The sequence below is a fragment of the Lathamus discolor genome, chromosome 15 (assembly GCF_037157495.1).
Source record: "Lathamus discolor isolate bLatDis1 chromosome 15, bLatDis1.hap1, whole genome shotgun sequence".
NCBI classification, from domain to species: domain Eukaryota; kingdom Metazoa; phylum Chordata; class Aves; order Psittaciformes; family Psittacidae; genus Lathamus; species Lathamus discolor.
In genome coordinates, this window is record NC_088898.1 from 4,546,090 (window position 1) to 4,560,311 (window position 14,222).

A 14,222-nucleotide genomic window follows, 5' to 3' on the forward strand; every position below is an offset into this window, starting at 1 on the left:
GGCGGGAAGGCGGGGAGGGTGGAACGGAGAGGCGGGCAGCAGGGTGCAGTGGGAGCAGTGTTAAGGTGGGATTACCGGGAGCGCTGGCGGCCCTGAGGTATCTCGTTATCGGTATTTGGCGGGCGGAGCCTGTTAGGGCGCTTGGGGGCTGCGGTTCCCCCGCTCCGGTTCACCCCGGTGCCCCGCGGAGGCCGGTGGTGGTTGTTCAGGGTGCCGCCCTCGCCCTCGGTAGTTCCCGGTAAGAGGCGGAGGGGAGCGGCCCGTGCGCTGGGGGTGCCCCACAGCTCGCCGTGAGGCCTGCCGCGGCCTCGGTGTGTGCATGTTGGTGCTGGTTACAGGTGCTGGGGGAGCTGGCCGGTCCCGGTTGGGTTTGGGCCTGTCGGCACGTGGATGAAGCCAGTCAGACGGTTCTAACTAGGGCAGTTGGTTTTAATGCTGATTAGCTTAATATTTGTTGTTTGGTTTTAGTCTGTTGTTTTGGTGCTGGGAGCAGAGTGATAGGACAAGAGAAAACGTCCTTAAGCTACGCCAGGGGAAGTTTAGATGGAGATGAGGAACAGTGCCTAATCTCAAGCATTGGAACAGGCTGTCCAGGGCAGTGGTGCAGTCCTGTCCCTAGAAGCGTTCACAAACGGTGTAGAAGATGCCCTCAGTGCCATGGGTTAGTGGTGGGGTAAAGGTTGGACTTGCTGATCTTACAAGAGTTTTCCAATTTAGTTGATGCTATGAATATAGTAGTCTGTTGTTGCTTAGGTATTCAGAATCAACGTAAAGTTATTGAAATGTATCCTTGTTATAGGAAGGCAATTTTAAAGCAGAATACAGCTGTGATGCAGATTTGTTGATGAAGAAGACATCACATTTTCATAGTCCCACTGCAAAATTAGCTGTATTGAAAAGTAAGTATCTTCACTGTATGTTTCTAAGATAATGTTGAATTGTTCCATAGTATTTTAATATTGGGGGGCAGGGGCCCTATTGTCTTCACGTATTGTTTTTTCCTGTTTGTTTTTACCTGTGTAACAATGCATTAATTATAATACTTGAGTAAACCCTGTATCTTTTATTTAAGGTAAGAAAAAAGATGACAGAAAAAGCAAGTGCAGATGATTTTCAAGTTCAGGATTTTCTGAAGAAGAAGAAGAAGAAAAAGAGAAAATGCAAAGAATATAAGGAACATGAAAATGACGAAAGAGAAAGCGTACAGGATGCAGAGCTTTGCTCTGCTTCTCCACCTGTGCTTGAAGATCAAGCAGCGCAGAGTGGTGAAGGCTTTAAAAAGAAGAAAAGAAAAAAGAAGCAGGAGAAGCAGCAGTCTTTGTTAGGTAATTCTTGTGTAGAACTGGAAAGTGACATTAGTAATGAAACTGGAGTGGATGCTTCCCAAAAGAAAAAGAAGAAAAAGAAGTGGAAGCATAATGATAATACGGATGAGGAAAGTAATGCTGTATCTTGTATCGCAGTAAATCAGAGTTGCTCTGATATTTGTCAGGAGATTGACGCTGATTACATTTATTTAAAGTTACCTGTGAAGAAAAAAAGAAAACAAAAATTACCTGAAGAGGATGAAATAGGTGAGCTGCCTGAATCCATTTATTTAGAGCCGCCTGTAAAGACGAAGAAAAGAAAAGACAAATTACCTAAAGAGGATGAGGTTGGTGACCTGCCTGAATCCACTTATTTGGAACCACCTTTAGAGAAGAAGAAAAGAAAAGAGGAATTACCTAAAGAGGATGAGGTAGGTGACCTGCCTGAATCCACTTCTTTAGAACCAATTTTAGAGAAGAAGAAAAGGAAAGAGAAATTACCTAAAGAGGATGCGGTAGGTGACCTGCCTCAGTCCACTTATTTAGAGCCACCTTTAGAGAAGAAGAAAAGAAAAGAGAAATTACCTAAAGAGGATGAGGTAGGTGACCTGCCTGAATCCACTTCTTTACAACCAATTTTAGAGAAGAAGAAAAGGAAAGAGAAATTACCTAAAGAGGATGCGGTAGGTGACCTGCCTGAATCCACTTCTTTACAACCAACTTTAGAGAAGAAGAAAAGGAAAGAGAAATTACCTAAAGAGCATGAGGTGGGTGACCTGCCTGAATCCACTTCTTTAGAATCACCTTTAGAGAAGAAGAAAAGGAAGGAGAAATTACCTAAAGAGGATGAGGTAGGTGACCTGCCTGAATCCACTTACTTAGAGCCGCGTTTAGAGAAGAAGCAAAGAAAAGAGAAATTGCCTAAAGAGGATGAGGTAGGTGACCTACCTGAATCCTCTTCTTTAGAACCACCTGTAAAGAAGAAGAAAAGAAAAGAGAAATTAGCTAAAGAGGATGCGGTAGGTGACCTGCCTGAGTCCACTTCTTTAGAAGCACCTGTAAAGAAGAAGAAAAGGAAAGAGAAATTAGCTGAAGAGGATGGGATAGGTGACCTACCTGAATCCACTTACTTAGAGCCACGTTTAGAGAAGAAGAAAAGAAAAGAGAAATTACCTAAAGAGGATGAGGTAGGTGACCTGCCTGAATCCACTTCTTTAGAACTACCTGTAAAGAAGAAAAAAAGAACAGAGAAATTACCTAAAGAGAATGAGGTGGGTGACCTACCTGAATCCACTTATTTAGAACCACCTTTAGAGAAGAATGAAAGAAAAGAGAAATTAGCCGAAGAGGATGAGGTGGGTGACCTGCCTGAGTCCACTTCTTTAGAACCACCTGTAAAGAAGAAGAAAAGAAAAGAGAAATTACTTAAAGAGGATGAGGTAGGTGACCTGCCTGAATTCACTTACTTAGAGCCACATTTAGAGAAGAAGAAAAGAAGAAAAGAGAAATTAGCTAAAGAGGATGCGGTAGGTGACCTGCCTGAATCCACTTATTTAGAACCACCTTTAGAGAAGAAGGAAAGAAAAGAGAAATTAGCTAAAGAGGATGAGGTAGGTGACCTACCTGAATCCACTTCTTTACAACCACCTGTAAAGAAGAAGAAAAGAAAAGAGAAATTACCTAAAGAGGATGAGGTGGGTGACCTGCCTGAATCCACTTATTTAGAACCACCTTTAGAGAAGAATGAAAGAAAAGAGAAATTAGCTGAAGAGGATGAGGTGGGTGACCTGCCTGAGTCCACTTCTTTAGAACCACCTGTAAAGAAGAAGAAAAGAAAAGAGAAATTACCTAAAGAGGATGAGGTGGATGACCTGCCTGAATCCACTTACTTAGAGCCACATTTAGAGAAGAAGAAAAGACGAAAAGAGAAATTAGCTAAAGAGGATGTGGTAGGTGACCTGCCTGAATCCACTTCTTTAGAACCACCTTTAGAGAACAAGGAAAGAAAAGAGAAATTAGCTAAAGAGGATGAGGTAGGTGACCTACCTGAATCCACTTCTTTAGAACCACCTGTAAAGAAGAAGAAAAGAAAAGAGAAATTAGCAAAAGAGGATGAGGTGGGTGACCTGCCTGAGTCCACTTATTTAGAGCCACCTTTAGAGAAGAAGGAAAGAAAAGAGAAATTACCTAAAGAGGATGAGGTAGGTGACCTGCCTGGATCCACGTATTTAGAACCCCCTGTAAAGAAGAAGAAAAGAAAAGAGAAATTGCCTAAAGAGGATGAGGTGGGTGACCTGCCTGAATCCACTTATTTGGAACCACCTTTAGAGACGAAGGGAAGAAAAGAGAAATTAGCTGAAGAGGGTGAGGTAGGTGACCTGCCTGAATCCTCTTATTTAGAACCACCTTTAGAGAAGAAGGAAGGAGAAGAGAAATTACCTGAAGAGGATGAGGTAGGTGACCTACCTGAATCCTCTTCTTTAGAACCACCTTTAGAGACGAAGGGAAGAAAAGAGAAATTAGCTGAAGAGGATGAGGTAGGTGACCTACCTGAATCCTCTTCTTTAGAACCACCTTTAAAGACGAAGGGAAGAAAAGAGAAATTAGCTGAAGAGGATGAGGTAGGTGACCTGCCTGAATCCACTTATTTAGAACCACCTTTAAAGACGAAGGGAAGAAAAGAGAAATTACCTGAAGAGGATGAGTTATGCGAGATACCTGAATGCATTTATTTAGAACCACCTTTAGAGAAGAAGGAAAGAAAAGAGAAATTACCTGAAGAGGATGAGGTGGGCGAGTTGCCTGAATCTGTTTATTTGGAACTACCTGTAAAGAAGAAAAAAAGAAAAGAGAAATTACCTAAAGAGGATGCAGTAGGTGAGCTGCCTGAATGCATTTATTTAGAACCATCTGTAAAGAAGGAAATAAAAGAGAAATTATCTGAAGAGGATGATGTACACGAGCTGCCTACCTCAGAAACACATGACAAAAATGGCAGCAAAAGATCAAAAAGCAAGAAGAAAACATGCAGCAGTACCCTAGATATACAAGAAGAAGCAGATGTAGCTGTTGACCAGTCACTGTTGTCACCTGTAGAGCAAAACAGGCAAGGGGAAGGCACAGAGCTTCCATTAGCTACAGAAGCGGATGGTGTGGCATCGTCCCAGCAATGGCATGAAGATGGTGACTGTGATGCTTCTACTGCCAGGAGAGAAGATTCTATGGTTGTACCTGCTAATTTGTCTAAGCCGACTAAAGCAGATGATCGGCCTCCTCAAAATCCTCCAGTGCGCTCTAAGAAGATAAAAAGCAGAGCTTTTATCACAGAGGAAAGCTCTTCAGATTCTGATGTAATGTATGTAGGCTTTGTGTTTGTTTTTTTTTTTTTTTTTTTTTTTTACAGCCCTTCTCCCCCATGTTTCTGTCACATTATTTGGGTCCCAGATTTTTCTTCAGTCTATTCTGTATGAGTTTTTAAAAATGGCTCCAAAACCCTTAACAGTATATTGTGACGTTACAGAGACCTAATTAAGAGCTTTGTTATAACTGCGATGGTAGATTTAGATTAGCTATATGGAAGATGATCTTCCCTGTGAGGGTGGTGAGGCATTAAAACAGGTTGCCCAGAGAAGCTGTGGCTGCCCCATCCCTGTCAGTTTCAAGGCCAGGTTGGACAGGGCTTGGATCAACCTGCCCTAGTGGAAGGTGTCCCTGCCTGTGGCAGGGGGTCGTAGTTGGATGAGCTTTAAAGTCCCTTCCAACCCAAACAGCAAACAAGCTCTTGGTGCTTTTGCAGTGTGTAGAACCCACAGTTAGACCACTAGTAAGAGACAGATAAAAAAGTTCTGTGTTGCCAGTGGTAGCAAGAGAGACTGTTTCATCTGTATGTCCATGTGTGAGAGTTTCGTGGGAAAGGTGCAATTTTCAAAGCTTCAAGCTCTTTGAGTATTGTAACTAGAAATCTGATAATAGATTACATCTGTGTTGAAAGATGGGAATACAAAGTGGTTGATGTGTGAAGTATTCTTTAAGGAATATGTTCATTCTTTTAATGGTTTTGAGGTCTGGTGGTGTATTTTATTTTCTTTTTTCTTTATATCAGGACACCAGAACCATTGGCACCAAATAGAAGGGAGGACCAGAATAGTTCCTTTACTAGAACAGTAACCACAGATGACAGCAGTCTGGAGGATGATGATGAAGAGTACCTGAACTCTACCATGTGTTTATTCAAGGATTTGGATACTGCAAAACAGGAACTGGAAGAGTTTGTTCCTCATGTGAGGAATATATCGGACCATTCAGTTAGGATGATGGCTGGAAGAGACCTAGTGAGGTTTAAACAGTTTAAAAAACAAGGTGAGCTCTCCAAAATATTGTAGCGGTGAGGAAGGACTGTGCAGCTGTGCTAATGCTTTGACAGAGGGAACATAGTTTTTGTACCGTGTCTGTCACATCCATGGAGTCTGGTTCACTTCACTGTAATAGACACCTTTTCTGTTTCTCTGCTTGGTAGCATCAATTCATTACTGAATTACAGTCTGAAGTATATGTGTAAATTCCCTGCTTCCAGCTCTTGTTTGGTGTCTTTCGTTTTTTTTCTTTCACCTTTTGAGTTAATTGATCTTTTGTTGTATTTGTTAAACCCTGAAATGTACAAGAGATGTTACTTGAAGATTTCTTTTTTATTTAATTAAACTTTCTGTATGTTTTAGGTATTGCTGTCAAGTTTGGCAGATTTTCCGAGAAGGAGAATAATCAAATCCGGAAAAATATTGAAGAGTTCTTAGAAATGACTGGGATAGATAGTGCTGAGAAAGTCCTGTTTACCTTGAGGTATCCAGAAGAGAGAAAAAACATCAATCGCTTAAAAGCAAAATATCTATTTTGTGAAAAACTTTGTAAGTACTTAAGTTCCTTGTACAAATGGCTGAATGTTACATTTCACAACCTGGTGGTAGCACAGTGTATTTTCTATATAGCAAAGCACTAATGTTGCTAAACTAGGCAAAAAAGCAGCGTGCTGCTGAGATTGCTGTGTAGATTATCAACTACACATACTGTTCTTGCTATCTTTTCTTGAGTTTGCAGAGTTTAGAGATTAAAATATCATCATGACCAGCAGCACTTACAGACTTCCAAATTTGCCTTTGGGCTTTGTGGCTTAAAGTGCATTATTTGCTAGGCTGTAATTCAGCATAGTGATTTACTAATGGCAGGTTTGATCGAGTGCTGTGTTTTGATTCTTGACTGTTCTTAGAGCACGTAAATAGATGGCAGGTTTAGGATGGAGTAAGTGATGGCAGAAACAGAAAGAAATTATGTCTCTCTATTAATGGGAGTTAGCTAAATTTTAATTGCATTTGGATCAAATGTACAGCCAGTCCATACAATTTGTACCTAGGTTTGTGCTTGAGAGTTTAAAAGTTCAGTTTTCAATATTGACATACAGGTGCACAGGCATGTACACAATTATTTACCAGCACTCAGCATTCACAATCTTGCCACGGTCATAACAATTACATCTTTGAAACTCCTCAGGAGATTCTGTTCAGACCATTCCTTCCCTGTGCAGTTACTGGAGTGTTGTACAGTACATTCTTTTGACCGGAGTGGATCTGTCGTTGATAGCATGGTCACAAAAATGCATGTTGTTGGAGTTTTGTTTTGTTTAGTTTTGGCTTTTTTTGAAAGTGGCCTCACCTCTGTGAGTAATGTTACTTAAATGAATCATTTTATGTTCTAGCTGAGGGCATACCACGACCCTGGAGGCTCGTATATTATAGAGCAAGGAAGATCTTTGACCCAAATAATTATAAAGGGAGGTGAGTAACTTGAAAGCATTTCTGAACACTAATATCAGTCTCTGAGGTTTATTTGACCACAGAAAATGGATACAAATGAAAATCATCTCTGATTTGTGCCAGTTGCTGCATCTTAATTGACAGTTCATTTTTCTGACTAGTCCTTATCAATTCTTCTGTTCTAAAGTGTGACATGAGATGGTAGTGATGAAACATCTGTAACGATTACAGCTCTTTTAAGATATTGGAATAGTTTAAATTTGCAGCTGAAGCTTTGCCAATTTCCTCAACCAGGTACACTAATGAAGAAAAAGAAAAATTGAAGAAGTATTATGCTCTGTATGGCAATAATTGGAAGAAGATTTCTGAGATGATGTCCCGTTCTACCCTCTCAGTTGCTATGAAATACTCTGAACTCAGGTCAGGTGTGTAATTTTAAGGAAAGCAATTCATTATGTGTATTGCAACTTCAGAAGTTATTTTAACTGTAGGTTGTATGTGCACTAAACTTTAGGAAAAAATCGCTGGAATGGATTTTTTTTTTTCTTTTTAAAATTAATCTGTGGTGGTAGTTCTTTTTTTCTAAACCACTTATTGCATTTGCATATGGAAGGGATAAGAACAGTCTGGTGGAAAAGAGAAAAGAAATGCAACAAATGCAACTCTATTAAATGGAACTGATGTCTAAACAGATGCTTTTGGGGCCAGGGTGGGAAGAATTCGGCAACTGGATTTGGTGATTAGGCTGAGCTTTCAGATTTGGTGTGTAGAGATTTCTAGGAAGTATGTTAAGAAGCTGGTCCTGTAAATAAGAACAGACATGGTCTAATGTGAGGTGTCCCTGCCCATGGCAAGGGGTTTGGAAGTAGATGATCTTACGGTCCTTTCCAACCCAAATCATTCTAGGATTCTATAAAAGTGCTCTTTTGCCTTTTTTCACTAATCATTTATGATAAATTATGCCTTAACCTTATTTTTCAATTTTAGCTATTAATTATGGCCCTTGGTCAAAGGAAGAGATCCAGAAGTTAATGCGTGCAGTGGAGGAGGTGATTAGGAGAAGAATAGAAGTGGAAGATGGAAATTCAAATAGAGAGATCTTAATTGACCGTGAGAAACTGTACCAGAAATTACCATGGTCTGAGATTGAAACTAAAGTGGGAACTCGATATTGGAGACAATGTAAACAGAAATGGTAAGTTTCTATACTGAATTGAGATAGTAAAATGTGTTCTGGAGAGTATTTAACTCTTCTGCCAAACTGTTTGTACCATGACGATTGTTTGGTAAGATAGGAAATAAGTGGTAGGTTACAGAAGAGGCATCATAAATATGCCTGAGACAGGTAACTTCATTAGCTGTGCTGAGTTTTGTTCTTGCTGTGACAGTGAAGCCTGATTTCTGCCACTTTGTGGCAGCAGTATCATCTTGAAGACACTTCCTTTTGGTGCTTGGAATTTCTTGAAATGATAAGAACTTTTTTTTTCTATGTTTTCATAGGAGTACAATTTTGACAAACAAGTTGAACAAAGGACAGCATTTATGTAGGGGGACCAAAGGATTACAAGTCAATATCAATCTTATTAAAAGGTATCGTTCAGAAGTACTGGAATATTTTTGTGTTTCTTACTGTTCTGGTTTGTGTTTATGAAGGCTTGCAGGGTGAGAATGGGGTGTCTGCAGTTTCATACAGGTTTCACAACTGCTCTTATTTAGAACAAAATGTCCTGTGACTTCTGACTGGGGGAGTTGCGAGTGTTATTGAATTATTTCTTGAATTCTGCCTACAGACTGCTTCTGTATTATATTCCCAGGTTGCGTCAACTGAATGTGGAGGATCCTAATGAAGTAAACTGGGGAGACCTTAGTGATATTATTGGGTAAACCTTCTTTTATTTTTTTGTTTATCCACTTTTTGTGGATACAAAGGGTTGTTGAAGCAGACTGTTTTAAAAGTTCCCCAAAGGAATCAAACTTTTTAGACCTCTGCAACTATAGAAAACATCATTTAGCTTGGTAACATACAATATACATACATCCTTGCGTAGCATGGCATACCTATAAGATCTGAAACCACTTGTAACCACTTCAGGTAACCCTTAGTGTGTTCCCAGCATATTTGTGCTTAAAACTGTTACATAGTTTATGCTAAAGTCTTTGATAAAAGATTTTTCCAGGTGTTCATCCCCACATATTGGAAAAAGGGATAATTATAGGAATGTGTAATACAATATAATGGTTTTCTTCCAAACAAAGTAAGTGTTGAATATGAAACTACCAATGCTACCAATGCTGTGAATGCTGTAGTTGCTATACAGTGCTTTTGACATTTTCCACATACTTTGTTTCGTTTACTCTCTCTTTTCACTAAACACGTAATACGTATGTATGATGGCATGTTTTAGGTTTTTTACCTTCAAGGGGAATTGCTGTCTTGAAAAACTGTTTTAATTAGGATTTGAAATCTGTCCTTTCTACTCAAAGCTAAGATACTGTTTGACTGGCATCACTCTCATGAATGGGTAACTCAGTAAAAACAAAACTTCATAATAATTCCTTGCAGCACTAATTCTTTCAACTCTTATTTTTTCAGAGATGTCCCTAAAGCCTACATTCAAGCAAAATTTTATAAGCTAAAAGTCTCCTATGTCCCTTTATGGCGAAGAAAGACTTTTTCTGGTCAGTATCCCAGTTGTTTGTATATACTCCTTAATGTTTTCGCTTGAATCTAAGAGGATACATATTCTATCTGAACTGTGTCTTAGTTAGCTTTCCCCCAAGTAAATTAGCTGATATCTCAGGCTTTGTAGTTATTTTACTGAATGCCTTTTTTTTAATAAGTTTACTTTCAGTGATATCTTCATGCAATGATTATGAACCTTTTTTTTTTTTTTTTTGTCCCTTGGCTTTAAATGTTTTGTGACTGCTTTTCTAGTTTCTTGTGTGTCTGTGTGTGTGTGTGTGTGTTGGAGCAGTGTATTTTTTTTGTTGTTGTTGTTGTTTGCATTTAACACTGACAAAATAATTTCTGTGGGATCCTTCTTCCTGATAGCATCCATTTCTCCTATAGGTAGAACTTAGTTTATTTACTTTTCTCTCTATTTTTCTCCCCCCAAGAAATTATTGATTACCTTTATGAAAAGAAACTTCCAGAATTTGAAGAAAAGCTTGAAAAAGAGAAGGGGAAAAACCCTAGTCCTGACAACTCAGAACCTGAGCAACGGAAGAATGCTTTCCTACTCAGCGAGATTTTTGACACCAGTGATGACAGCGATTAATTGACTGCCCTAAAGACAGTCCCTGGTGTGCACATTGAACTGTAAAATGGATGTGGTTGTAAGTGGGCACAGACTAACAACTACAGGTACACAGGATATCTAGCAATGGAGAAAGTAAAGATACATATATCTGATTCCCTTGTTTCATATTGAAGGCAGGTAAATACAGTTTAAGCATTCAACTTTCTGAATGTCTCAAAACCAGTATTTTTCCACTACTTTTTCTGTGGAGTTGGAGCTGTTCTTTAGCCTTTATGCATAAGCTTGGTTTTCAGAACTTTAATACGTTTTAAGTAATTTTTTAAAATATCAGTGACTTGGGAAAGGACTTTTAGTTTGCTGTTAAATCTCTGTAATAAACAAATCTTAATCGTCTGTTTTAATGGAAACAGCACGACTTTGAGTTGTTTTGGGGTTGTTTTTTAACAGGTATCTTGTTCTTAAAAGCAACTGATTTTTATTTTCGATGTAGACTGACGCTATTATCAGCCGTGTAGAGAGAAGGGATTTTTGTCCATTACTATTCATAAGAGATAATCTCATTTCAGGCAAAGCAGAACAATGCATTTAAAATGTTTTTGTTAATACTTGGAATACAGAGACAAAATAGTGTGTGTGTATATAGACTTTATACTTTTATTGTGCCAAGGAGAGTTTCTACATTTTAATAAGAAAATTGAGGGTTAAGGTAAGGTTGTATTCATGGCTTTGTATGATACGTCTTAACTGTCTGCCTAGAATCATCATATGTACATTGACTGAGTGAATGTAAAAAAAAAACACACAACCCAGAAGTCTTCCTGTAAAGTATTTGTACAGTTTGTTTATATTTTCTGTATGCTGTATTAAAAAGTAAGGCAGGAGAACTTGGTCTCTGGCATACTGCTTTTTGATGGTCATTTGGATAAGGGAGAATTTCCTTCTTTAATAATTATCATTGACTTGTAGCAAAGGATGTTGAGAACTTCCCATGTTTAACTGTGCCTGCCTTTAGTCTCTCTGAAGATACAAACCAGTGTGATTCTTGTGAGACAGGCAGGACATCCCAGGAGATCAGCCACTGGTGGAAGGGTAAGTTTTCCAGACAGGAAATGAAATGGGGCTGGCAGGGTGGGAGGAAGGAAACATATACCAGCTCCCTTGAATTTAGGTCTTTGACTTGCGTCAGTTGCCTTACAGGTTTGAAGGTTAAAAGCTGAAGAACCTTGTAAGAATTTGTATTTTTCGAGATGCTTCTTTTCTTGGAAGATGGAGATCCTCTGAATCTTCTTCCGTGGTTACAGAGTTGTAGAGTAGATCTCATGGAAATAAACTTCTAGCTGCATAACAAGATTTATCCTTTGCTTTAAAGGGAAACTTGTGGGTGAGTGGAATGCACCTCACTCAAAAGAGAGAAGCAGCAATATGTTTTATTGAGGTAAAATAGTAATTTGACAAGAGTTCAATAAATCTGATGGAATTTTACACAGTTTAACCGGATCAGTCAGTTTGACGGCAAGGTTTACTTTATTACTTCATGGAAGAAACATATAAAGGAAAATACAGTCAATTTAGAATGATTAAGAGAGAGACACGAGATACAAAGGGTAAGGAAGACCTTTCCACTTCATGAGGTTCAGAGTGGACCCACTTGCTTTCTAAACTGATGGTGCTTATTATGTGTGGCTGCGCCCAATATTAGTCTTGGACTTGGCCAACAGCTTAATAGAATTATCTATACAAATTTAATAATATTGTGATATGGATTATTAACCTTTCATTAATATTCATTCAGCATGCTCTCAGTCACTTAGGATCTGATGTGAGTAAGGGATCTGTCTATTTTAGGCAAGGCATGATCTCTTAGTAAGGCATGCAGTCCAGCTCTAATTCAGGAAGCGCTTGAATAGGGCTTATCCTGATGATGATATTTCTATGGTAAAGTAGCTATCTGCTAGTCAGAAGTATCAAGTTCAATGTCTATTTTAGCTCTGGTATCTTGGTCTGTACTTTCGTTATCTTGTAGTTTTGGGCTTCAGAACCACCTGAGGCACCTTCAAGTCCTGGTATGGGAGTCAGGGGCGTCTCCCTTTGCCATCATCTTAGAAAGCGAGAGGGAGGCTGTTGTTGAATGTGAATATTTGAATTTTAGTGAAAACGGAGCAAACGCCATGCAGGGGTTTTAAAAAAAAACAAACATAAACGGGCCCCAAAATGACAAGGGCAGTAACACACCAGGCTGCATTACCAATGAGAGCATGACAGATCCTTCAAGTCTAAAAAGCACTGCATGTCGCCTAACACTCAGGTGCTGCAAGCAGATGTGTTGCTTCAAGCATTTCCTTGGCCTGAATGGTGTTACGGAGTCAAAAAAAGCCCCAGCTGTGTGGAATTATCAAAGCCAGAGCCAGCCAGGTTCCACGAGCTGTGGTTGCAGCAGCGAAGCCCTTCAAAGTCACGGAGTGTTAATGGTGCCTTCACCCATTTCTTCTAGAAAGCCTGGAACAAGAAGTTGAGGGAAGGCAGCCACTCTGTATGTCTGTAGCACCTCAGGAACAGCATCGCACCGGGGCTGGAAGGGCAGTCGCTAATGGGGCAGAGACACAGCCCCTTGAGCCAAGAGCCTTCATGGCCCTTCCTGCCTGTTTCTGTTCCGGGTGGCAGGCAGAGCTGCGCTTGGCGTGGCTTCTATTGCCTCAGAGGCTTTGAGGAGGCGTCCCCGGGGGGGGTTATCACTTCAGAGTGTTGGGGGAAGCCCCCTGCTTGGCTCGATTGTGGAGCTAGAGTGGGACCTCAATAACCCCCTCCTTGAGGCGCTACCAGCCCCCCTCTCCCCAGCCCGTGCCTCAGTTTCCCCTCACAGACCCTCCCCTCCTCACTGCCCCTTTAAGGCCCCGCCGCGGGGCGGGCTTTGCTCGCGGTCCCGCCCGCCGGTGGAGCTCACTTCCTGCGGTGGCCCGGGCCGCCGCGGCCGGAAGCAGGCGGGCGGGGCCGAGAGGCGCGGGAGTGCGTGAGGTGAGGTGAGGAGCGGGCGGCGCCTCCCGCCGTGACCGCGCTGCCGCTGCCGCGGGGGAGGCCGCGCTCCCCTCCCGCCGCCTCGGGTTTCCCGGCTGCAGCCGGGGCTCCGGCGGAGGAGCGGTGCGTGAGCGCTGGGGCGGGGGAACCGGGAAACCGAAAGCGCCGCTTCGCTGCCTCCTCGGGCAGGAGCCGGTGCTGGGCGGAGGTTGCTGCTCGCCGCTAGGCAGGCTCGGCCCGCGGTACGGGAGCGGTTTCTTCGCTTAACGTGCGCGGATGAAGTTTCCGCACCTTTTGTTAGGAAAAGGCGGGGGCGTGATCTGCTGCCCGCCTTCGGCGTCCGGAGGGGATTCAGGTGCAAGTCACTTGGCTCTTCAGTGGATGGCTGTTTACTTTAAAGCACGTTAATCTGAGTGCCAGAGCCATTCTTAGTCTATAACGCGTGAATGTAACCCATTTCTGATGCTTACTTTTTTTCCCCTAGGTCTCTGAAATGCCACCAAGGCTCGGTTTCCAGGGCATGGATTACTGAAGATACTCGAGGGCATGTGTGGCTGGAGGGGTCAGCCCCCTTTCCCAGCTGCAGGGTAGCACACTTGTCTTCATGTTACCTAGCACACCCTCACAGCAAATAGCTTCCTTTTCCAAAGGTAAATACCACCTGTACCTGTGTATGAGGGAGCGATGGTTTTGCTTTATCTAGATTTCCCTTTTTCATTCTTTCTTATGCTAAATAGCACAGTAATTACTGTCTTCCCTTTTATATACTTTCCTCAAGTCGTCATGCTTTCCCAGTCTTCAGTTGAATTGTTCATACTGTCATCATCTGAGATGGCTGT

General features: G+C 41.3%; 2 protein-coding genes across 7 annotated transcripts in view; both read left to right on the forward strand.

Annotated features, from left to right (window-relative positions):
- The first annotated feature begins 2 nt into the window (after window positions 1-2).
- TTF1 (transcription termination factor 1) lies at window positions 3-11,267 on the forward strand. 5 transcript variants are annotated; one of them, XM_065695359.1, is made up of 12 exons: window positions 3-65; window positions 800-899; window positions 1,073-4,662; window positions 5,410-5,666; window positions 6,023-6,208; window positions 7,054-7,132; window positions 7,406-7,536; window positions 8,099-8,306; window positions 8,612-8,701; window positions 8,926-8,991; window positions 9,705-9,790; window positions 10,229-11,267. In XM_065695359.1, the coding sequence occupies exons 3-12, from the start codon at window positions 1,085-1,087 to the stop codon at window positions 10,387-10,389; spliced, it is 4,842 nt and encodes a 1,613-aa protein (XP_065551431.1). In that variant the 5' UTR covers window positions 3-65; window positions 800-899; window positions 1,073-1,084; the 3' UTR covers window positions 10,390-11,267. The 5 variants fall into 5 exon arrangements, with proteins under 5 accessions (XP_065551431.1, XP_065551429.1, XP_065551433.1 ...); XM_065695357.1 differs by having other exon boundaries at window positions 20-97; XM_065695358.1 differs by lacking the exon at window positions 3-65 and adding an exon at window positions 105-238.
- Window positions 11,268-13,340: 2,073 nt separating this feature from the next.
- The window catches only part of SETX (senataxin), a 28,501-nt gene continuing 27,619 nt past the window's right edge, over window positions 13,341-14,222 (forward strand). The window contains exons 1-2 of one of the 2 annotated variants that reach the window (XM_065695439.1): window positions 13,341-13,383; window positions 13,868-14,033. The gene's annotated coding sequence lies outside the window, so the exon portion shown is untranslated. The remainder of the gene's footprint in view (window positions 13,384-13,867; window positions 14,034-14,222) is intronic. The other variant, XM_065695438.1, reaches the window with a different exon arrangement.

Excerpts from the sequence above, each read along its gene's own strand:
- TTF1 (XM_065695359.1), top strand. The coding sequence starts at position 1,085 with ATGACAGAAAAAGCAAGTGCAGATGATTTTCAAGTTCAGGATTTTCTG. Across the intron at positions 6,209-7,053 it reads TCTATTTTGTGAAAAACTTT|CTGAGGGCATACCACGACCC; the intron begins GTAAGTACTTAA and ends TTTATGTTCTAG. Across the intron at positions 8,702-8,925 it reads AATATCAATCTTATTAAAAG|GTTGCGTCAACTGAATGTGG; the intron begins GTATCGTTCAGA and ends TTATATTCCCAG.